The sequence below is a fragment of the Rhineura floridana genome, chromosome 14, assembly GCF_030035675.1.
Source record: "Rhineura floridana isolate rRhiFlo1 chromosome 14, rRhiFlo1.hap2, whole genome shotgun sequence".
Taxonomy (NCBI): domain Eukaryota; kingdom Metazoa; phylum Chordata; class Lepidosauria; order Squamata; family Rhineuridae; genus Rhineura; species Rhineura floridana.
In genome coordinates, this window is record NC_084493.1 from 24,912,045 (window position 1) to 24,936,676 (window position 24,632).

Genomic DNA, 24,632 nt, shown 5'->3' on the forward strand with positions numbered 1-24,632 from the left:
CAGGAGGATCTTTACCAGCCACTATTGTGTGAATGGATGGGGGTGTATGTATGTGAGAGAATATGAATGAATAATGGATGTATGAGTTGTGTGAGTGGATGGAGTGTGTTTGTATAGGGGTGGGGTAGAGGAAAGGAAGCTCGGACTCTGTCCGTCTTGGCTTCAGCTTTGCCCCCCTGGTGGCTTGCAGTCCCGAACAGATCATCTATGAAGAACTTGGCCCCCACCCCTTATGTACAACACATTGCCTTTTTCTGGAACATTTTATTCAAGAATGGATACGTTTCAAATTTGAAAAACTGAAGCCATCTCTTGAAAGATCTTGCTATAGAGACTGGCAAATCTGGACTGTTAAAAAACAAATTTGGGTGATGGTACTTCTATGCCTTTTGTTCATTGGATTTGCTTTTTCCTTTTTTTTTTTAAGCAGATACTTAACAAAGAAAAACCCAAACATACTAAATTTCTCTCACCCTAACAAAAGTAAGGCTAGGGGCGAAAAGATATTCAATTAGCCAGATATTTCCAATTGCTTCCTTGGATGCCAGTATCTATAGTTCTGCCCCAGCAGTCTTCTACAAACAAGAAAGAGCAGGAATCTATCATGCTGTTAATTTATTACAAGTGGGCTTAAGGGAATTTCCTCCCTCTTTTATAGTATCTACCAATGACACTGAATGTTGGAAGATCCAGGACAGACAAAAGGAAATACTTCTTCATATAGTGCATAGTTAAACTATGGAATTTGCTACTACAATGCTATGATGGCCTTTAAAAGAGGTGCCTTTAAAATGTTGGATGGCTTTCAAGGAGAATTAGACAAATTCATGGAGGATAAGGCTATCAGTGGCTATTAGTCATGATGGCTAAATAGTCTCCTAAGTACCAGTTGCTGGGGAGCACAGGTGAGGAGAGCGCTGGTGTCGTTCTGTCCTGCTTGTGGGCTTCCCATTGGTATTAACTCCAATGGGAACAGGCTGTTAGGCTAGATGGGCCTTTAGGCTGATTCAGCAGAGCTGTTCTTGTGTTGTTAAGTTTATGGGAGCAGAAAATCCAGGTGTATGTGGCTGCAACATGTCAGCCTTTTGTAACTGGAAGCAAAGAGAAAGGTAACGACTGCAAATTTGTATTGGTTTTGCATTTAACATACCACCCAAGCAAACAAATCAACTGATGTCTGGGGCTGCCACATTTTATCTTTCTACTGCATTGTTTTGCTTATGAGGTAGCAGACACAAAAGACATGCAATATTGTTCTGGTTGAAAAACCAGGATTAAATGACTACTTTGTTAAGGGCTGCTTTTTCTGCCAAGAAGTCAAAGCTTGAAGAAAGCAGAAAAGTGCATCAAATACTTGTTATGGTCATTGGCAAATTTAACAAGTGTTCTCTGGTGAACACCAGAGCCATTGTGACACAATGAGAGAGACACAATGTGAGAGCCACAGTGTGAGCCATTGAGACCCAGTGTGGCGTAGTGGTTAGAGTGTTGAACAATGACTTGGGAGAGTAGGGTTTGAATCCCCACATAGCCATGAAGCTCACTGGGTGATCTTGGGCCAGTCACTGCCTCTCAGCCTCAGAGGAAGGGAATGGTAAACCACCTCTGAATACTGCTTACCATGAAAACCCTCTTCGTAGGGTTGTCATAAGTCAGAATTGGCTTGAAAGCAGTTCACTTCATTTTCTCTGGTGAACTGAAAATTCTGTACCAAGAAGCCAAATTCTGTTATAAAGTTTGTAAGCTATTGATATTCAAATGCTACAGCTTAGTTAGGCTTGAGACAGTTATATCACCTCTGCCTACATTACAACTTTTTTTTTTACCCCTGCCTTTGCATTCCAAAGGGCTAAAAACTGGGAAATATTAGAGAAAAGGAAAAAAAGAAGGCTAATATACTAAGACTGCTGAATTATTTTCCCAGTACGAATTTCTTGTGCCAAGTACCAGGGTCGAATTCACACAGTCCTTGTAGTGTTCCACCATCAGTAATATGAGACTTATTTATTAATTAAATTTATATCCCACCTTTCCTTCCAAAGGAGCCAGGGTGGCAGATATGTATGTGTTGGTGTGCTAGTCTGAAAGCTTAAACCCTAAACTGGTGGGACTTAGAGACACTTATACACCTGCATCTTTTGATTCACTCTTCATTATTTTCCTCCATCCATCTGGGTGTCTTCCTTTTTTTTATCATTCATTTTTATTCAAATTTTTAAAGACAAAAAACAAAACAAAACAAAAACAATTAAACAATAAAATAAAACGTTGACTTCCGATTTGTCGCAGATCAGTTATAGGTCTACAATATATAACAATCCTATCTCTAAAATTATATTATAAAATCACTTTCCTCCAGTAGTTATCTTAATTAATCATCAAATCTCATAAACATTACTTTATTCTTCCCACAAAAAGTCCAAGAGAGGTTTCAATTCCTTGAGAGATATATCTTTCAATTTTTCTCCAAATAAACATGTCGCTTAATCCATCTGATTCAAATCTGTTAGGTCCAATAATTTCCATAACCATTCTTCCATTATCAATATTAATTCCATCTTCCATCTTCAATAGTCCTGTTAAATCCAGTGGTTTCAGTATCCATTCATCCATTATCAGTATCCTATGATGATCTTGCTGTCATAGCCATAGTCATATAACAAGAGTCTGATGGGAATTTCCCCCATCACAAATATGTCCTTGCCATCAATTCTGAATATGTTGCTGAAATATTGTTGTAAAGTCACATCTCTGCTCTGGGTGCATCTCTGCTCTGTCACATATTTGTAGTTAATTCCATAAATTTTTTCTATGTCAAGCCCCATCACATCATTCCAGTCAAGAATTCTGAATATGTTGCTGAAATATTGCTGCAAAGTCATATCTCTGTTCTTCTTTTTTACAAAATGCACTGGCTCATGTCTTAAGAGTTTCTCCACTGTCACATATCTGTAGCCAACTCCACAGATTTTTTCTATGTCAAGCTCCATCACATCATTCCAGTCCAGAAAATTATCCAAGACATTGATAACTTTACCACCAAAATCTTCATTAATTTCTTCAGAGACAACGTTGAATTCCAAACAGTAAACTTTATTTCTAACATCCATAAACTCCAAATCTTTTTCCAATTTCACATTTGTTCCAATCTCCAGGGCTTGTAGCTTCCCTTTAATTTTTCTTTTCTCATCTCTAATCCCATCAAACTCCTCTCTCACAGAATCCACTATTTCTTTAAGCTCCTGTGTCATTTTGTTAAATTCCATTTTCATCTCCTGTCTACCCTGTCTCAGGGTTTGTTTTGTTATCTCAATCTCACCCATTATTTTCTGAAACATAATTTCTTCCATGGTCTCAATCACTTTCCTGGTTGCCATTCTTAAAACCACAGAAACAAAAATTATTTCAGCCACAATTGGGTTAATATTCCAGGCTTGCTGATATCAGTGTAGACAATACAGCCTGCCTTATCTCTATGTGTTCAGGAATACAAAACAAACTTAGTTCCCAACATCAAAACAATTAGTGGTGTCGTGAACAAGCAGATTCGTCAGAATGAAATAGACCAAAAAAAAAGTTTTTGTTCCCCCCTCCTCGAAATAGAAATCCCTCTTCCGTTGGTATCTTTAGAATGCACCTCCAGGACAGCTTTTTGCGATAAAAACAAAGATAAGCTTTTTCGATTTCTTTCCTCCTTAATTTCGTGAGTGAAAGAGAAAAGCCATAACTCACCTAGAAGTTCTTCACAGCTGATTCATTGACAAATCTCTTTTTTGCTGCACCAATTTAAACCAAGTGAAAAAAGAAAATAGAAAGAAGGATGCTTGTTTGCCTGTTAGAGTCCGTTTTTCTTTGAAGAAAAGATAAACGTGTCGCTATAATCAGCTAGAGCTTGATGAAAGTCCGTCCGGCATTGCAGTTTGAACCTTCTCTCATAAATAAATGAAATCCAGTCCTCCCCACAAAAACAGGCTTTGTGGTTAATCTCTACGTTTCTCCCTGACCGGGAGAAAATCTTTACCAGTCAAAAAGAGCGTTGTGACTGATTTTAAAGCTGAAAAAGCTTCTTCTGAGACGAGAGCTCGACTCAGAGGCAGCACAGGCAAAGCAACCCTTCCCGGAAGTCCATCTGGGTGTCTTCCTAATGTGTGTGTGTGGGGGGGGAAGTTTCATGTTTATTTCAAATCAAATGAATGTGCCTAAAATTTTAAATATGAAATCTCTGTGTTCATGGGTAGCATTCCACTGAATACGAGTTGCTGGGAAGCAAGAGCCAGTCAGGGTTATTGCAGTCATGCCTTGCTTGTGAGCTTCTCATGGCCTTCGCTACTGAAGGAAATGGAATGATGGACCTTTGGTCTGATCTAGCAGGGTTCTTGCATTCTCTTCCTCCTCCCCTTCTCTTTCTGCCCCCTTCCAAATATTTGGCTCGTTCTATCGGGGTACTGAGTGTCGTATGTCTTGATGCAGAACATCAAAATTGCTAATCTTACAGGTGGGATTTTTAGATAATTTCCCCACCTGCATCATTTTCAGCATTAATAGAGTGGGGGAGAAAGCCTGTAACTGATAGTTTGATGAAGTCTGCTTATGTCTAATGAAATGATGTGATTAATTTGAAAAACTAGCCCTTTGCTCATATCTGTTTAGCATTTACTGATAGGTGAAAACTGGATGGTACTTTGTTTCTGTGGTGACTACCTCTTATATAACTGAAGTATCAGTAGTTACTTATACGGGCATAGGTTTTAACTAACGTTTTCTCCCCTGCTAAATTTGCCAGCTGGCTGGCTTTATGCCCCTATAGATCAGGGCTGGGGAAGCTGTCCAGTCTCAGTCAGCATAGTCTTTGGTCAGGGATGATGGGAGTTGGAGTCCACCAATATCTGAAGGACCACAGTTTCCCCATCCCTGCTGTAGAAATAGGCACTATTGCAAAATCACACCTTGTTTGGGCCTCTTCCTTTGTTTAGGGCAGGTGACATTACTGAGCTGAAGATCCTGGAGATTCCAGGCCCTGGTGATAATGGACAGTGTGGAGACTTTCAGCATACTGACCTTGGTATTCCTGGTATTGGATGCCCAGGGGGTACCAGCCAGAATGGCCCTGGCAAATTGCTGAAGAAACCTGGTGCTTCTAGCAGTGCCCCACAGAATATCCCCAAGAGAACAGATGTGAAAAGCCAAGACGTTGCCATTTCCCCCCAGCAGCAGCAGTGTTCCAAGAGCTACATGGATCGGCATATGGAATCCTTAAACCAGTCCAAAGGCTTTCGTCGGAGGCACAACTCGTGTGAGTACATTGGCCACAGAGCACTCTTGGTCCTGATGTTGGGAGTATGCATTGGTACTGTCATTTTTGTGTCCGTGCTCCCCATTGCCCTGTCTAGGAGCTGGGCCAGGGGCCTGTAAGTTGAAAGTACTTTTAGAAATGCAAGGATAATGAAACTTATATTTTAAAACTACTTACAAACGGGGGAACATCTGCAGCACTAGGGGGACAGAAGAAGACCTGCCCTGGGAGTGAGTATCTGAGCATCTGGGTGCTTGCTGCTTGCTCCTTTGGGTTGCTGCAAGGACTGGGACCCCCTGCCTGACTCTGGCTCCAGAGAGAGGCTGCAGTTAATCGCACAGGATCTTGCATCAGCTCCTGGCTAGGTCAGGAGGCATAAAAGCCCAGCTGCCCTTGGGCAGCACGTCTGCCACTGGCAGGGTCTCCACCGAAGGGGTGGCACCAAAGGGGATTGCCCCTAGGGAGTCCCGAGGGCGAGGGCGCTACCCTCTTTCTTTCTTTCTTTCTTTCTTTCTTTCTTTCTTTCTTTCTTTCTTTCTTTCTTTCTTTCTTTCTTTCTTTCTTTCTTTCTTTCTTTCTTTCTTTCTTTCTTTTGTTTTTCTAACCAATCTGGAGGAGATTGGGTAGTGGGGAGGGCGTGTGGCTCATGTGTAGTGCCTGCACAGGGTGAGAGCCTGTGCAGAGAACTGAATGACAGGAGAAAGTCACCAGATGCCTTAGGAGTGAGAGTCTGTAACTGGCAGAAGGTTGGCCCTCCCTGGGTGTGACAGAGGAGGAGTAGATGTGCCCTGTGTGAAAAATATTGAGTGCATCTCACTGTTGCTAATTCTCGCAGAGGCCTACTGGGATAATTGGCTCAGGTAGGTTTTGTTGGTGGGCTCTTGTTGGGTCCATATCAGGTATTTAGGAGGAGTCTTAGTAAGGAGGGACATGGGTGATGCCACCTCAGTTTCAGTGATCACAGGTAGAGGGAAGTATAGCGATGGGGAGGTGGTGAATTCTAGAAGATGACGCAAGGCTATCTACGCCTTGTTCCTTGCTGCCACTCCTCTCATGGATGGGTTGCTCATCTGCTGTGCCCACTGGTTTGTGTGTATTGTTAACGCCAGATCGGTACTCAATAAGACCACACTCATCCATGATCAAATCATGGATGCCGATTTGGTGTGTATTACTGAGACCTGGGTGGGTGAGCCGGAAGGAGTTGATCTGACCCAGCTTTGCCCACCTGGATACTTGGTGCAACACCAGCACAGACTGCAGGGATGGGGGGGAGGAGTTGCTGTGATCTACAGAGCTTCCATCTCTGTCACCAGGAAAGCACTCTGTCTTGGAGCTGGCTGTGAGGGCCTGCACCTGGTGTCTGGCCAAGGAGACAGTAAACTAGGGTTGCTGCTGGTGTACTCTCCACCCTGCTGCCCCACACCTGCTCTGACTGAGCTGGCGGAGGCCATCTCGGCTGTGGTATTGGAGGAGCCCAGAACGATAGTCCTGGATGATTTCAATGTCCATGCTGAGGCTGCCTCTAGTGTTCCAGCTCGGGACTTCATGGCCTCCATGACGACCATGGGGCTGTCTCAATTTGTCAATGGCCCAACACATAGGGCAGGGCACACCCTCGACTTGGTTTTTGCTCCAGATGGAGGAAGGGGTGGTCTGGAGTTAATTGGTCAGTTGCCTGCTTTGGATGAGGTCATACTCCCTCTGAAAGAGCAGGTCCGTAGTCTGTGGGTGCTCCTGGATCCATGTTTGTCACTAGAGGCCCAGGTGACCTCAGTGGCTAGGAGTGCCTTTTACCAGCTTCGGATGGTAAGACAGTTGTGGCTATTTCTGGACCGGGATAGCCTGACCACTGTTATCCACACACTGGTAACCTCTAGGTTCGATTATTGTAATGAGCTTTGTGTTGGGCTGCCCTTGAGGTTGGTCTGGAAGCTGCAGCTGGTGCAAAATGCGGCAGAGAGACTGCTCACTGGGGCAGGGTATCGCCAACATGTCACCCCGCTGCTGAAAGAATTGCGCTGGCTGCCCATTTGCTACTGGGCCAAGTTCTTGCTTCTAGTCTTGGTGTACAAAGCCCTATACAGCTTAGGACCAGGATACCTGAAAGACCGTCTTATCCCCAGTCGATCACTGCGCTCTGCAGGTGAGGGCCTCCTGCAGATACCATCTTATCAGGAGGTCCGTTCCACACAACATAGGAAACGGAGATTTAGTGTGGTGGCACCTACCCTGTGGAATTCCCTCCCCTTAAATATTAGACAGGTGCCATCTCTGTTATCTTTTCAGCACCTATTGAAGACCTTCCTCTTTCAACAAGCCTTTTAAGTTGAGACCTTATCCCAGTCTGCATCTGTGTTGGAATTGCTTTTTAAGATATTTTTAAATCTTTTTTTAAAGCAATATGTTTTTAACCTTTTAAAAAGATGTCTAGAAAGCTTTTTTTTAATGTTTTTTTAAAGATGTTTTGTTTTAATGTGTTTTAAAGTCTGTTTTTATGATGTTTTAAAGTGTCTTCAGTGCTTTTGTTTGCTGCCCTGGGCTCCTGCTGGGAGGAAGGGTGGGATATAGATCAAATAATAAATAAATGAATGAATAAATAAATACAAATACTCCAAAAGTAGGTTCTATCATGGCTCCTATGTAGCTGGCTTTTACTAGCCCACTTCTGGGGACAATTGGAGGCCTTCCATTCAGAGTTGTGTGCTGACAAATTCCAAATTCAGTAGTTGCTCTTGTGTTCCCATTTTCTCCCCCTGAAATGGCATGAGTTTAATATAATGGAGCACACTAGCAAGAGGAGGGAGCCTCATTTTTGCTGGTGTGGTTTGACTTCCCTGCCATCTTCCATAGCTGTGTGCATGCTAGTAAGGGAATGAGACCCCCATCTTGCTCATGTCCTTTAGGAAATATTTAGCAATTGTAGAATGGAATAGGAGAAGGCAGCTTTGTGGTTGACAGAACTGAAGCGGCAGCATTTCTGCTGCTGACTCCTGGCCTAATGCATATGGCTTTGAGGAGCAGTGTGTCAGTCTAGAAATGATGTGGCTTGATTAAGGACTCTCTGTGACAGGGAAGATTGCACTCTGCATAACCAAAAGATTATCATAGCACAGGCAACTTCCATTTTTTACGAAGTAAAATTTTCGCATTCTGATGGATATGCTGAATAGGTAGGTAGGTTAGTCCATTCTGGCTACTGTGAAATGCTGCCTGTGAAGCTAGGCTTGTTTTCTTTGCAGATGTCCTAGGACTCATCCAAACATATTTGAGGAGGCTTTTATGATGTCATCAGCTTGACCATAAAGGCTCATTGGTACTTGCCTTGTCAGCACACATCCGTGTTCACAGTATTCCTGCTTCCAGGAGTACGCAGTCTGCAGCGGCTTAAGTGAGAAATGCCAGGTACATAGTGTTCACGTGTCATGCTGCAGTACAAGGCCATATAATAGACAACTGTAACATCTTCAGAATGATGGCTTTTAGTACTTAGTAATTGTATTTTTTTATGCTTCGCTTAGGAATTGCTCATCCCTTTACTTGAATCTTCTAGTAAATGTTCTGAATGTTTCTTAATTGCAGCCAGCTGCTACAAATCATAATCATCAGCGTATGTCTATATTCGCCTCTGTAGGTCAGTTTGTAGGAAAGAGAAACTGGGCCCTTATGTGTTCTCGAACAACTTCCCATCCATAGTTACTGTCAACCAAACCAGTAAGGAGAGTTTGCCATAATCCTTAAATTTAGATCCACAAGATTCTGTGGCAAGTAGGAATATCAGTGCTGTACTGATGACTTTACTGTATTCTTTCATTGCAGTAACTCAACACCTTATGGAAAGAAGGTCTAGAAATAGTACTGGTAAAAAGCCTTTTGAGAAATGATTACTTGGGGATGGTTTTGACCCTTATGTGAAAATCAAAAAATGCATTTATTCAAGTGGGGGCTGTAACATTTGAAATGGCCCTGAGATTACACATATGTTAAGCCTTTGAACCCTGACCTCATTAATTGTTTGGCTCTGTTGGGCACGTCACTGAAGAGAGATGTGTGTGTGGGGGGGGGTTAGTTCAATGGGGGAAGCACCATAGCTTAGTGACAGAACATGTGCCTTACTTGCAGAAGGTCCCATGTTCAATCCCTGGCACATTTAATTGAAAGGATCTTGGGTAATAAGTCTAGGAAAGGCAACTATCTAAAACCCTGCAGAACCATTGCCAGTTGTAGTAGAGAGTATTGAACTAGGTGGACCAATCTGATTGGTCCACAACAGCTTCTTACATATATTCACCTCTGTTTGATCCTCTGATGAAAATAAACTGCGTATCTAGATTCTTTCATGCCCTAATCAGTCAGTATTAGATGCATGGATACTGCCCAATGTCCTGGCTACATTGCCTAGTCAGACTTGCATAGTTTTGAAGGGAGGGAATTTTTAAAAAGCTTCGGAGAGCAAGTTCAGCTGTTCTTTGCCATCTCTGCCTGCACTGAGTGTCCTGGCTGTGGAGAATCCCGGAGACTGAGGAACCCAAGGAAGATAATGTTGCTGAGTTTTGTTGTTGAAGATGGTGGCCTGCATTGAATGAGCAGCAGTTGACCTTTAGATGTCCTGTGGTGTGCGTGCTGTAGGCAGGGGCAAAGTTACCTCTTTATAATGCTGGTGCAAAAGGAATTGATAAACAATAGCACCGTGGGGTTGCACAACAATGGGTTACGTGCAGGGCTGGCACTTGCTCTTTCACGCTAGGGCTGGCAGTGCAGCCTTGAAAGGGATTTTGCAGGAACGCAGCCGACTTGCTGTACTGATGATTGTATCTGTCTGGGAGCCCTTGTTTACCTTTTCAAAGGGAGGAGCTCCTTGTCCACTGGCAGATGGCCAAACTGAATTCTCAACTATGCAACATCTGACACTGTGCTATTCTAGAGACAAGCTAGTCCATAGGGGTGCAAATGACCCATTGAAGATGGGCTACTGTGGAGCCTCCTTATTACCGTATGAACTGCCTTGATTGACTAGGAGAGAGAGAGAGGGGGAGAGGGAGAAGGAGAGGGAGAGAGACACAACATTAAGGGATGGACGAAATATTGAGGCTTGGCTTAGAGTGGGGGTTCCCAAACTGTGGTCCTTGGACCACCAGTAGTCCACTAACTTCATTTAGACGGTCCACAGTGTCTCTGTAAAAGTACAATTAAAAACCATACAGCATCTAGCACAGTGCATTACAATTGCAACAATAGGCAGCAAAAACATTAAGTGGTCTGCCAAGGCTCTCAGTGACTTTTCAAGTTGTCCATGGGGGAAAAAAAGTTTGGAAATCACTGGCTTAGAGGTCTTGCATCCTGGCCATAGCCATATTGCATCACACAGTGTGGGAGAGGCATAGGGTTTTCCACTGTTAGTAGTAGGTCTATTGAGTGTGTGGAGGCTACGCTTGGCCTAGGACAGCCTTTCCCAACGAGTGGGCCACCAGATGTTGTTGGACCACAACTCCCATCAGCCTCAGCCAGCATTGCCAATGGTCAGGAAAGATAGGAATTGTGGGCCAACAACATCTGGTGGCCCACTAGTTGGGAAAGGCTGGCGTAGTATAATACAGCCTTGGCTGAACATCAGCCACCATTGATCTGCCTGAGAGGCAGGGGAAGGATTCAAAGGGTATAAATGCCTGATCCTAGATAACAGCCATCCCTTTATTGGCTCACTGGATAGAACAATGTTGGTAGTTTGGCTAATTGGTAGGGATTCACTGTAGATCTGTTGGTTTTATGGTTTAGCTCCCAGTAGTGAAAACTGCATAAATCCTCCCTATTAGACTGCTTACTCGAATTGCTTTTTCTCATGTTGACCTGTATGCTTCAATGCAGAAATGGTCCCAATCATCACAACATACCTGTGTCAAAAATACAAGCTCTTTCTGAGCCCTGCAAATCCTTAAGGGGTGGCTGAGTTATGCAAGTGATATCCCTTTGGGTTGTAGCAGTGTTTGCAGCAGAGCCAACAGCAGCAGTCAGCAAGATTTCAGAGCTGGCAATCGTCAGGGTGCATTACATGGCTGACCTCCACAATCCCAGTGTGTTTAGCTTTGGTGGGGCTGGAGCTTGGCTTCCATTCAGGATGTCTATTGGGAGCACATGGAGAGCATTCTGACTATTGTTTTTCCTGCTTCTTTGACAGTTTTGTGTTCTGTCAGCATTCAGACTCCAGACAGATTGACCACCATAGTGTGCTTTTATGTCCTTGTTTTCTGAGAGGGTGGGTGAGCTGTGAAGTCTAAGACAGTTTGTTTGAAGATGAGGCTGGAAATATCTAAAACGCTCACAGTTTGATTGTGGCTGCAGAATATATTAAGCTGACTACTGATGTACACACGACATGCAACGCCCTCTTTTGGGTGTCTCAGTTGGTGATTGTGCTTTGCTCTTCTGAGCTCATGTTACAGGATGGGTTAAGGAAGGAAATTTATGCATCAGAATACTTCCCAGGGAGCCACAGTTTTTGCTGGCCTAGATTGCTGAGGCAAAACTTGAGGTTGCCAGGACCCTTCTCTTATCCTTGTGCTGTTCCTCCATGTGAAGCCAAGGACAATCCCCTGCTCCCTTCCCAGATTCAAAGTTGGAGCTAGAAAGAGTGGCAGTGGGCTTCTTGGTTTATCCCTGTGCCATCAATGCTGTGATCAGACCCCCACCTTTTCTGCCAACCTTGGAGCAGGGGGTGAGGATTGCCATGTAACTGCAAGGGCAGTCACTCCCTCTCCCAGACGGCATAGCTCTGAGGTTAGGAGGAAGGCTGAGGTCCGTCATGTTCACCAGTGGGCAGTGACATACTTGCCATAGCAACAAAAATGTAAAACTCAGCTACTCACATCAGATCTAAGTGGCTGTGCATAGAACATGCATGTTAGCCCAAGGAAGACAGTGGCACTCATAGTTGGCGCACAAGTGCTACACTCTGGTTTGTAGGGAATCGTACCAGTTTGTGGGGCGATGGATTGAGTAGCAGGTTTGCCCAACTCTTTTCTAATGCTGGGCCAGTCTTCTACAGCTGATCAAGACTTCTTGGAGTGGAATAGAAGCCTGGCACCAGCAACCTCTGTGCCCTGATGGCTCTTGTAGAATTGATACTGGTGGAAGAAAGATCAGCTACACTCCCATCAGCTCTATCTTGTCATATTCTGTATGCCGGGATTCTGTGGCCCTCTAGATGTTGCTTGACTACAGTTCCCATTATTGTTGACTGTTGGCCATGCTGACTGTGGCTTATGGAAGTTGGGAATCCAACAGCATCTGGAGGGCCACAGGATACCCACCCCTGCTAGATGCTGTTGGAAATTGGGGGGAAAGTATGTGGAATGGCTGAAGAGGGAGTAAAGTAAATAGCAGGTGCCTTATGTTTGGCCCAGTGTAGTAGGAAACTGGGGGCTATGGCTATCAAAGAGTTTTTCTGTTGACCCTCCATATAGAAGCATGCAACCGCTTTGACTAAGTGGTGGACAGGTAGTGTTGGGTGTCAAAACTTTTCTCCCAACAATAAGGCAGTTAGAGGCTAGGAGTTATTCCCTTGTAACAGCAAGTCACCTGATTGTCCCTATCCCCATTGTTGGATTCCAGTCTCATTTTTCAGCAGCAAGAGGCAGCATACCTAGAGGAATGAGAGTGGAAGAAAAGGATTTATTATACACCTGAGCACTAAGGGCCGGGAGAGTCATAGCCATTTTATTTGCACACCTCTTTTCTGTATATGTTCCAACTGGAGCAGTTACAAAACGAGCATGAATGGTTTTGCTATTAAGGGGTTTTGGTTTTTTACTCTGTATCTTCCTGTGCTATAGCTAATAACTATATAGGGTAAAAAAACAAACCCCCCAGTATCAATACAATTAGTTCATCTTTCATTCCTAACAGAGTGTGACACCCTTTGTCCTAGTTGGTGGTAGCAGGTGAATGTGCTCTTTTAAAGGGCTGCAGAGGGAGGCAGAACCAGTTAGTCTCAGGTGTGGCAGAAACAGGCTGAAACACCCTCTGGCCTAAATGGTAAATGGCAAAAGCTCCCTCCTGTGGCATGGAAGTCACAGATGAGACAGCCAAGGGCAGAGGGAAGAATCCTAGTTCACAAAGTGTTGAACACAAGATAGCCTAGCTGTTGGTGTCAATACAATTGTAGTAGACTGCTTGTATGCCTGATAGTAATAGTATTTAATATTCATCATATTATTTATATGGTGCCTTTCCACAGAAAAATGGTGCTCAAAGTGGCTTACAACAAGTAGAGCAGCGATACGTCTCAAAATCAACAATTGCAAGAACAATGTCATAGTAGGAAGAAGAATAAAACAGCAAACAAAAACAACTTTCAATACTATAAATGTAATAACATTACATCTCCTGTCAGGCAGCATTGCACTTCCCAGCAGTAGCAAAAATATTGACTATTTCACTTTGGTCCTAGAAACCTCCCTCCTGTGATGATATTCATAGTCCCTCTCCTGAAGCAGCTTCTTACAAGGTTTCCCAAGGCAGGGATGGTGAGGTAGTTGGAAACACCCTCCCATGATGTTCCGCCTAATGAACTGTACTGCCTTCAAGTCAATTCTGACTTGTGGCAACCCTATGAATAGGGTTTCATGGTAAGCGGTATTCAGAGGGGGTTTACCATTGCCAGAGAGCCAGTGTGGTGTAGTGGAGAGCCAGTGTGGTATAGTGGTTAAGGTGTTGGACTACGACCTGGGAGACCAGGGTTTGAATCCCCACACAGCCATGAAGCTCACTGGGTGACCTTGGGCCAGTCACTGCCTCTCAGCCTCAGAGGAAGGCAATGGTAAACCCCCTCTGAATACCGCTTACCATGAAAACCCTGTTCATAGGGTCGCCATAAGTCGGGATTGACTTGAAGGCAGTCCATTTCTATTTTTTGCCATTGCCTTCCTCTGAGACTGAGAGGCAGTGACTGGCCCAAGTTCACCCAGTGAGCTTCATGGCGCTGTGGGGATTCGAACCCTGGTCTCCCAGGTCATAGACCAACAATCATGTTTGCATTGGTTTTTCCTGTTGACACAATTGTGGGATTTTCCTTGGTCGGTCGGTTGTTTTTTTCAGTCAATTTTTGTTATTAAGAATGCGGGCTTCCTGATAAGAATACACTGAATGCCAAAACCTCACCAAGGAGCACATCTTCTCAAAGCAGGAGTATTATCTTAAAGCTGATTTCAGGAAAAAAGCACTTTGCCAGGCTTGTTTACACTCATGTACCTGAAATAACATGAAATGATGGCATGGTACCTGCCCATACCTGCCTAGAATGCCATCCTGCTAGATGCCTTAGAAGTGAGGATCCCTGTCCATGAGGTGAACAGTAGGGAGAAGTATTGAACTGGCTGGCAAAGAGCATATACATAGGTCATATGCTAGCCTTCTCCAAGCTGGTGCCCTCCAGATGCTTTGGGCTACAACCCCCGACATCCCTGAACATTTGGGTCATTCTCACTGTGACTGATAGAAACTGTAGTCCAAAATACTTTCAGGCCTGGGATTGCCTGAGCTATCAGTTTGATTCCAGGTCTCAAAATTGGGAGCAAGGGGCTCCAGTGACTGTGGCCGTCTCTATTACTCTGTGGGGACCAAGGAAGGGAATTCCCATATGTAAGTGAGCAAGAAAACATTCAGGGGTGCGGGAGCTCTGTCAGACGTCCAAGAACCACAGGTAAAGCAGCACCATACTGGGGTAGATGGGCAACTTCTCATTTATAATTGTTGAGTCCTTGGGGTGAAATGAACTATATATTGAAAGAAGCAAGATTCCTAGATCACAGTATGAATGGAAGCCTTCCCTTTCCGTAGTGGATATTTTTCTTCACAGCTTGTATAAAAAAGAGCGATAAAATATGCTGGACAGACAGGCTCAGGCAGCTGAAATGCAATGTAGTATCATCCGGCAAGCTAGCCTAGAATCTGTCTCGTGCAGTTTATAGGTTCTGAGTGCTGCCTTCTTGTAGACAGGGCCATAGCTCAGTGGTAGAGCATCTGCCTTGCATGCAGAAGGTTCCAGGTTCAATCCCCAGCATTTCCAAGTAGGGCTGGGAGAGAGCCCTGCCTGAAATTGTGGAGAGCTGCTGTCAGTCGGTGTATACAGTTTTGACTAATGGTCTGACTGAGTATAAGGCAGCTTCCTGTTTCCTTTGTTTCTAAATACCTGACTTCCTTGTTGTCTAATCCTTGGTCTGCTGTGTCCTTCAATTCAGGGTCCTCCAGTAGCCGCCATCCAAACCAGGTGACTCCAAAAAAGAGTGGTGTGAAGAATGGGCAGATGAAGAACAAAGATGACGAGTGTTTTGGGGATGACATTGAAGAAATCCCAGATACAGATTTTGATTTTGAAGGAAATTTGGCTCTCTTTGACAAGGCAGCTGTATTTGAGGAAATCGACACTTATGAGAGGAAGAGTGGGACTCGTTCAAGAGGTACTCCAAATGAGAAATCTGCCCGCTATCGCCACGATGAGAATATCTTGGAATCAGAGCCCATAGTGTACCGAAGAATCACTGTGCCCCAGGCAAGCAAAGAGTTCTGCACTGGTATGCTGGCTTCTTAAAAATTCAATCCAGCTGTTTCTTTGGGGGATGATTTGTGGGTGATGCTTTGAAAGGGGATGCCTGCTGAATAGGAATATGGCTATTCTGATTTTGATTTGTGCTGTGTCACATGCTGTGTTCTGCGTGGCCCTTTTTTAATGGATTGGATCAAAAACACTCAATTGTAGTTAGGTAAGCATACAGAGATCTGGCTCTATATGAATATTTGACATTAAAATATCACTGTTTGGGTGTTTCAGGCTCTGTATATATTCTCATGATCGTTATAACAGATCTGTCAAGTAGGCCGGTAGCATCCCTGTATTGTAGAGTCTGGAGGCACATGAGCTGATGAGACAGACAGTGGGTTTGCATAAGGGCACACTGTGACTGTCATGGCTGAAGTAAGACTTGAAAGGCTGACCTCCTGGCTCTTGCTGTTAGCCACTATACTGCACCAGCTCTTACTTCTGTCCTTAAGTTGCAATGAATGCAAGTATTTTTAACTGCCATGGTTGCTGTTCAAAACACACCTGGTCCTAATTTGATTGATTTCAGCTCTTGTTGCCTCCCCCTCCTCCAATGATTGCATGTTCAGTCCTTGGCACCTACAGTTAAAAAATGAATCTGGTAGGAGTTAATGTGAAAAGCCTCTGCCAGAGACTTCTCAGTGCCATTGGTAGAGCAGACGGTACTGGGACAAGTAGTTTGACTTGACAGAAAGCAACTTTTGTTCTCGAGGTGGAAGGCAAGGCTAAGAGGTGCAGATGGCTGCCTGCCTGCTTGTTCCTTGTCCATCATGGCTGGTAATCCTGTTCTGAGAATGTATTGCCTAGTTTGTGAGTGCCTTTATGTGTATGGCCATGTTTATGTGTGTGCCGAAAGCTGGGTTTGGCTACTGTAGAAGACCACCTCACTGCATCCCCCAGGTAAAGGAAACTTTCAGCTATTCTCTGCCTTTTGGGAGGCAGGCAAAGTAGTGGAGTATGCCCTGAAAGTGCAAGGGTAAAGGCTCACTTTATGGATCTGTGTCTGTCTAGGTTTAGGCTGGGGTGCAGAACCTAAGCTACTTTAGTAGCCCTGGTAGACAGGCTGCATCTGGAGATAGGAATGTGATAATACAGACTCCTTTTTCTTAGACCTCTCAGCAGCCTTTGATAGTATTGATCCTCTGAACTTTATTGCCCATCCACGGGATTGCTCTGCAGTGGTTCCAACTTGCAGAAGATGTCGATTGGTGACTGATGACTAGACCTATAAAGCAGAATGAGGTGCCATTTTAGACTGCAAGGAAGGATGCATTTAAAAAAAGAAACTCGTAAGAAGAAAACTGACACGTCAGGGGAAGGGATGGGGTAAAGCTTTGTCCTTGTTCCTTCTTGAAGGCAGAGGAGCCTTTTTGGTGATGAGGGCTGCATTCCTTCAGTGTGAGGGGGCCACATACCAGGGGTGGTGATGGGTGGGGCTGAAGCCAAAAGTGGGTGGGGCCAAAACTGGCCTTCATTTTCTTTCTGCTACCTTCTTTGTTTTTCCTTTGCTTCCCACCAGGACACCCCCCCCTTTGCAGCAGTTAGGACTTTAAAGATCAAAAGGAGTACTTTGACTTTAGGCTTAGACGCATACTGGAAATGTTACCCATATAAGAAATCCCTGTTAAAATTCTCACAGCTTCATATTTTCAAGTTTCCAGATATCCTTTAGAAGCAGCCCCACATATTGCATTCATCTAACCTGGATGCTATTAAAGGTATAATAATAATAATAATAAAATTTTATTTGTTAGTCGCCCATCTGTCTGACTTAACAGACACTCTGGGCGACTTACACAATATAAAACACAATTTAAAACATATTCATACAACAGTAAACCACCTGTTAGTAATAGCCTAACCCACCCCAGAAATCCCATAGGCCTGCCTGAATAACAAGGTCTTTCAGGCTCGACAAAAAGCCATCAGGGATTGAGACCAAACCCAGCCTCTTCCGGAAAGGGTGCAGCTGACAAACCTGGAGAAGGGCAGTTCTAGCCACTGCTGCCACCTTGGGCCTCCAGGAAGAGTGTTTGGTTATTTATTTATATGTCTCCCCACCTTTCCTTCTAGAAGCTCAAGGGTAGCACGCACTGTTTTCCCCTATTATCCTCACAACCCTGTGAGGTAGGTTAGGCTGAGAAAAGCAGTAGGCTCAAGGTGGTAATATGCTTCATGCCTCAGTGGGAATTTGAACCCAGGCCTAGCTTGATGACTGTAACCCAGCTTCCCCAACCTGGTGCCCTCCAGATGTTGTTGGATTCCAACTCCCATCATCCCCAGCCAGCATGCCAGTGATTAGGGGGTAATGAAATATAGGAAGGTGCCTTATACTAAGTCAGAGAACTGGTCCTTCTAGCTCAGTATTTTCTACACAGATTGGCAGCAGCTCTCCAGGATTTCAGCCTGGGAACGTTCCCAGCCCTGTCTGAAGATGCCAGGGATTGAAGCTGGGACCTTCTGCATGTAAAGTCGATGCTCTGCTTCTGAGCCATAGCTCTTCCCTGAAGCTATACTTCAGCAACATCTGGAGGACACCAGTTGAGGGTAGGGTGCTCTAACCACTACACCATGCTGGCTGTCAGTGCTGGATCCATATGATCCCCTGTCCCACACTCTGAACCTGATGACCTTGGGCGAGTTTGCCTTGGCCTCAAAACAGCAATGTGGTGATAATTCTCATCTACTTTGCAGGGTTATTGTAAAGATAATGGCAACTATGTGAGGAAATGTTCCTTATATCGGGAGAATCATAGAATAATGTTGCTGCTTTGTTATATTGCATGTAACTGTGAGTCAAATGGCAGTGATGGGGTCAAGGCAAATGCCACAACAGTTCACATGAGGAAAGGAAGCCAGGAGAGGCCATTGGGACTGTGGAGGTGGGGAGGCACAGAACAAGGAGGAGGGGTGAATGTCTCTCCCATTGCCCTCACAACACTATATGAGCTCTATCTACCCTTGCATTGGCAGCTGTGAAATATATTCAGGCCTAAGCTGTCCTGTTTTTATTACCTTAATTATGGAATAATACAATCCACCTTCCAACCCAAGAATAATTTAAGTCTGGCTGAGGTCCAGCCCTCGTTTGTGGCACTGTTGTTATTTTTCAGATTTACACGCTACCTCTTTGATTGCTTTCCACTCTGAGTTTATTTAACACAGTCTGGTTTTGATAAGCTGGTCTGACTGGTTGGCCCTTGCGTGAGTGAGAAGAAGGGAAGTCTTCTCAGTACTTGCACGCTCCTGTCAAAGAGCAATTAGGGCAAAGGGTAATATACTGTAGCTCTTGCCTTGCTGTTATTGCGTGCCACAGTGCAGTGTAATCTCACACCTTATCTCTTCCTCCACTTCAAACAATATCCCCTTGAATGGAGGAGTATTAAGGGCTGAGAGTTCCCAGAGACACAAAACCCTTGCAAAGCGAGCACTTGGTGGCACAGATGCATGCCATGTTGTCTTGTAGAATAAGTTCAAGATTGCAGGTATCCATCCAGCAAAAATGAAGGGTACTCTTTAAATGGTCACAGTCCCGCATGAAGTGCTCTTGCACACACAGCATTGCACCTGTGCAGCTCCTATTCATTTCAGTGAATCTTGCTTAGGAGGATTTCCCAGTATGACGGTGCCTCTGGCATCCCTGTTTGTGCGTTTTTAAAAATCTTGAACCTCTGAACAGAATGTGACTGAGGGCCCCCAGGACCACATAGGCAGCAGAGGTTGCTTGCTGACCTGATAAAAGGAAAGAGGGCTGCCAAGGAAAAAGCAAGAGAGGTCAGAAGCATTAGGAGCCTGATGTGCTGAGATTACAGCTGATCTTGGCTAGCTTGGAATTTTTCTTGGCTCCTTGCTTTCTCTCTGCCTCATTTTATTCCCTCCACCCCCTGTTTTCCTTTGGTTTGCAAGCCCTTTGGGGACAAGGGATGCCGTGCTCATGGTCTTATTGCTTTAAAGAATTAAACCAGAACTATCACATTCACTAGAAGCTAAAATGATGAAACTGAGGTTATCATACTTTGGACACATCACGAGAAGACATGATTCATTAGAAAAGATAATAATGCTGGGAAAAACAGAAGGGAGTAGAAAAAGAGGAAGGCCAAACAAGAGATGGGTGGGTTCCATAAAGGAAGCCACAGACCTGAACTTACAAGATCTGAACAGGGTGGTTCATGACAGATGCTCTTGGAGGTCGCTGATTCATAGGGTGGCCATAAGTAGTAGTTGACTTGGAGGCACATAACAACAACAACAAAGTAGTGCATATAACTGGGTTGCTGGTTTCTTAGAACCAGGTGAAATGCTTTCATGAAATCCCTCTTTCCCAAATCCATAGTTTTCAGCTGTGTTCAGGAATCTTAATGCTGGCATTTAGTCGTCTTGGAAGTTGCTGCCCCAAGATGTGGTGATAGCCACTAGCTCAGAAGTTCTTAGAAGGGAATTAGGTGAAATTTAGGATATTTCTGGTAGTTCAATGAAACCTCTATTTAATTGAATCTCCATGTTCAGAGGCAGTACTGAATACCAGATGCGGGTAGGGCTGTTGGCTTCTTCCCTTGGTTGTGGGCTTCCCAGAGATATCTCGCCATCCACTGTGGGGAATAGCATGTTGGACTAGATGTACTGTTCTAATCTGGTAGGGCAGGACTGCTCTTGTTTTATTTCTAAAAATATTTATATACCGCCAATTTATATTCAGTGTCCAGAGCTCAGCCTCTTTACAACATTCAAGGGCACCACCAACTTGGTTGCAAAGTACCGTATATTCCGGCGTATAAGACGACTGGGCGTATAAGACGACCCCCAACTTTTGAGAAGACTTTCCTGGGTTCGGCCCTTACTTGGCATAAACCAACTGAAGGGCCTCAGTTAGACAGGCCCCATTGGTTTCAGTAGGTCTACTCTGGGTAGAACTAACACTGGATAAAATCCTATGTGTGCACTGACTCAAGAGTAAACCCAATGGTACCAGGCGGTGCTTAGGGCTGCATCCGACGCTACTCAGAAGAGACCCACTGAAATTGGTGCAACTAAGCCAGCTACCTCTACTAGTTTCCATGGGGCTACTCTCGAGTCAGGACAAAGCAGGGCCGAACGGCACCCCCGCAGGCACACTGACTCAGGCAGCAAGCCCGGTAGAACTCTGCCCGAGAAGGCCGGCGCGACACCGGATCGGGGCCACCGGTCATCGGCGGGAAAGAGACAAGGAGAAAGCCTCACCTTCGTCGGAATCCCGTGCGCGGCCGCTACGCTCTCCATCGGCGGGGCTGTCCAGCTCCTCCTCCTCGAAGCTCTCGGCGGCGGCGGTGGGGCCCGTGCTGGCAGGCAGCGCAGCGGAGGCGGCGGCGGCAGCGCGGGAGAAACCAGCGCTGCGACGCTCATGGCCGAAGCGGGGAGGAGGAGGAGGAGAAGGCTCCGCCACCGCCGCCCAAGGCACCCGGTGCTTTTTTCCTCACAGCGGCGAGCCGGTTTGTGGTTGGTTTTTTTTTTTAACTCCCTTCCACAGGCAGCCGCAAGCTGCTCCCCCCGCCTCCTACGCGCAGGCACGCGAACCACTTCCGCTCCTTCCTTTCCTTCCTTCCTTCCTTGGCTGGCTTCTTCCTCCCTTAGTTGTGTTTGGACCACTGCGCCACCCGTAGGGTGTAAGGCGCGGCGATACTCCGGCGGCGTTTGCAGCCGTAGACTTAATGTTTTAGACTCACGTGCCCGCCAAGCATCTCCGGGGTCAGTTTGGGAGCCCTTCCTCGGCCCGCCCACTTTTGTTACTTGTAGAAGACAGCAATGCCTCAGTTGGCGAAGTACCCGTATATTCCGGCGTATAAGACGACACCCGGCGTATAAGACGACACCCGACTTTGGAGAAGATTTTCCGGGGTTAAAAAGTCGTCTTATACGCCGGAATATACGGTAACAGAGAGGGATGGTGTTATGGGGAATGAAAGAGTGTCCCACCTGGTACAAGACATGGAAGTTCAGGAGTTAAACAGAGTTACTGAGTGCCTGATTAGTGGGCCATGTTTCAAAACCGGAAAAATATTTTTTTATTGTATCCCAGATCAAGGCGTGTGGGTTCAAAACAGGGAACAGGATATGCTGTTCGCCAAAGTACATGAATGTCCCTCAGGCTATTGCTATAAGAGTATTGGCTTTTAAGCAAAGCGCTACTGCTGAACCTTGTGTGACTTTGGAAGAGAAGGAGCTTGGTGAATGCTGTGTGACTAGTTTGGACAATGTTAGATTCTCTGACTTTGTACACCCAGGTTTTTTTTTTTGCATACCATGAACCACTCTGAAGCTGGTTTCAATAACAATATGGCATTAGTGCTGCATGTAATAAAACTGATTAAGGCAAGGCAATTATCTTAATTGGCTGTTAACATGCAAGGTCAACTTGTATAAACAGTTTACCTCTCCTATATCTGTAGTCAACATGTCACAGGGGCTGTTAAAAAAATAAACGTGACATTTCAATTTCAGTTGGCCCCCCATGGATCACGACTCCACGGCAGCTCTTTGTTTCTGTAGAGCGGAGGTAGTCACCAAGGTGCCCTCCAGATATTGTTGGACTACAAAACCCATCAGCCCCAGACAATATGGCCAAGGATCAGGGGTGGTGAGAGTCATAGTCGAACAACACCTGGAGGGAGCCACAGTGGCTACCCCTCTTCTTGAATGACTAGCCACTTTTCTCGCAATACTAATAAACCCTGACTTGAACTCTCTGTGTCACTGTGGTGACTTAACCACACTTACTCAGAAGGAAGCCCTACTGATTTCAGTAGAATGCACACTCAAGTAAGGGTAGACACAGATGATGTGTGGGGTGCAGCCACTGTCTGTCAGAGCAGACACTACTGAAGGAATGGATCCATGATCTTTCACAGTAATTACTGTGAAGGCAAAGCTTTTTGGGCTCTTTTTTTAAAAAAAATTGAAAAATTTTGGACTGTGAAATATCTTCTTTGAGAATGATGAATGAAATGCTGAGACAAGGTGTTCATTTTTTCCACCCCAAAAATTATTTCAAGAACCAAGCAACAGGAAGACTTTTATGTGAGACTACATACCATATCCAATCCTGTACACGGAGGACAAGCAAGCCCTGAGTTGTACACTGAGAGTACAACTCTCAAATGCAAGAGCAAGATGCACTAGGAGGCAGTGCCATTGACAGAAGAGAGAAAGGATCCGGTGCTTCCTTTGCCTGTGGGATTCCTCTTGTTGGCATAGTTGGTGAATCTGTTCTGTCCTTTTTGACTAGGCCTCAAAAGACTGGGGGAGGGAGAAAGTACAGAGCACCACAAAGAAGCGGAAACTGAGAGTGGCAAAGAAAATGAGATTGATTAAATTTCATGTAGTATTCATTGAGTGTTGGTTCCCCTGTCCCCCACTCAGCTTTTTCTATGGAAATGGGTGCTGTCTACTTGACACTAGAGGAGTGGAGGAAACATAATAATTTTCAGAATACATAGAAACTTAAACTAAAATATGTTTTTAGATGTTTTATTGCATGTGTATTTGCCACCTTGGGCTCCTTTGGGAGGAAGGGCAGAATATGAATTTAATAAACAAATATAATATTGATGGCTACTTCTGTTTTTATTGTGTGTTTTTTGCCTGCTCTTCATAAACTGACAAAACCAAAGAGATACCAACAAAGTGACTTTGGATTTGTAAAGAGTGCTAAAAAAATACTGCATATTTTTCACTTTTCCCAAAATTTCAATTCCCCCCCAAAAAACCCCTGGGTGCTCCCCCCAAACCCCCTGGTTTCCCCCCCCCCATGGCTTCAAACTTTCTGGACATTTCACATCTCTTTGTGTACACTGATGTCATCCACACTACTGTGAGAAAATGCACTCCTGCCTAAATAGATCTGGGAATCCTTATTAGGCTTCAGGTGGATGTTTCTTTAAAAAAAGGGTGTCTGTGTGTGTGTCATTGCTGCTTGTTTGTTAGACTCAGTATAGCTGTGGTTAGAAAAGGGCACAAGTCTTAAAGGTTACAAACTGTTGAACACTGAGCTGAATCCTTTTCCCCGTTTCTTGAGGGTACTTCCCAGTTGAAAGATGCCAGGTTTTTGCACGTGCAAATGGGGGGAGGAGGGGCCAGTTAACCTGTGGCCCTCTGAATATTGTTGGACCACAGCCCACCTCAGTCAGGAATGATGAAAGTTGTAGTTTGGCAGCATCTGGAGGGTCACAAGCTAGCCATCCCTGCCCTCAATGGAGAAGAACTCTAAGGGTAGGAATTAAATCCTTATGGAAGAGCTCAATGGTAGATCGCTTGCTTTACAGGCTTAAGGTATGAGGCATCTCCAGTTAAAAATATTTTTAAATTTTATTTGTTTCCTTGCATTTTACATTCTGCCTTTTTTCCATCATGGAATCCAAGGCAGTGTGTGGTTCCTAAGCAGCTACCCATTCAAACACTTGATCAGACCCCAGACCTGCTTAGCTTCAGCGAGGTGGTGGCCTCCAGTGCTATCAAACCAGACCCCTGGGACCTCAGAGAGTAGAGCTGGAAAAGACCACATGAGCCCCTGGAGAGTTGCTGTCTGTCAGAGAAGATGATACTGGGCTAGATGGCCAACAGACTAACTTGGGTATAAGGCAGGTTCATACCTTTTTAGGGAGGGGCCACAGCTCAGTGACAGAGCAAAGATCAATTCCTTGCAGCTCAAGCATCACAGCTGGGAGCAACGTTCTGTACCTGAGACCTCGAAGAGCCCCCGCTTACTGCAGC

General features: G+C 44.9%; 1 protein-coding gene across 5 annotated transcripts in view; it reads left to right on the forward strand.

Annotated features, from left to right (window-relative positions):
• The window catches only part of EDC3 (enhancer of mRNA decapping 3), a 51,824-nt gene that overhangs the window by 8,166 nt on the left and 19,026 nt on the right, over positions 1-24,632 (forward strand). For all 5 annotated transcript variants that reach the window (XM_061595808.1, XM_061595810.1, XM_061595812.1 and 2 more), the window contains exons 3-4: positions 4,974-5,293; positions 15,529-15,861. In XM_061595808.1, coding sequence (XP_061451792.1) covers positions 4,974-5,293; positions 15,529-15,861 — 653 coding nt within the window. The remainder of the gene's footprint in view (positions 1-4,973; positions 5,294-15,528; positions 15,862-24,632) is intronic.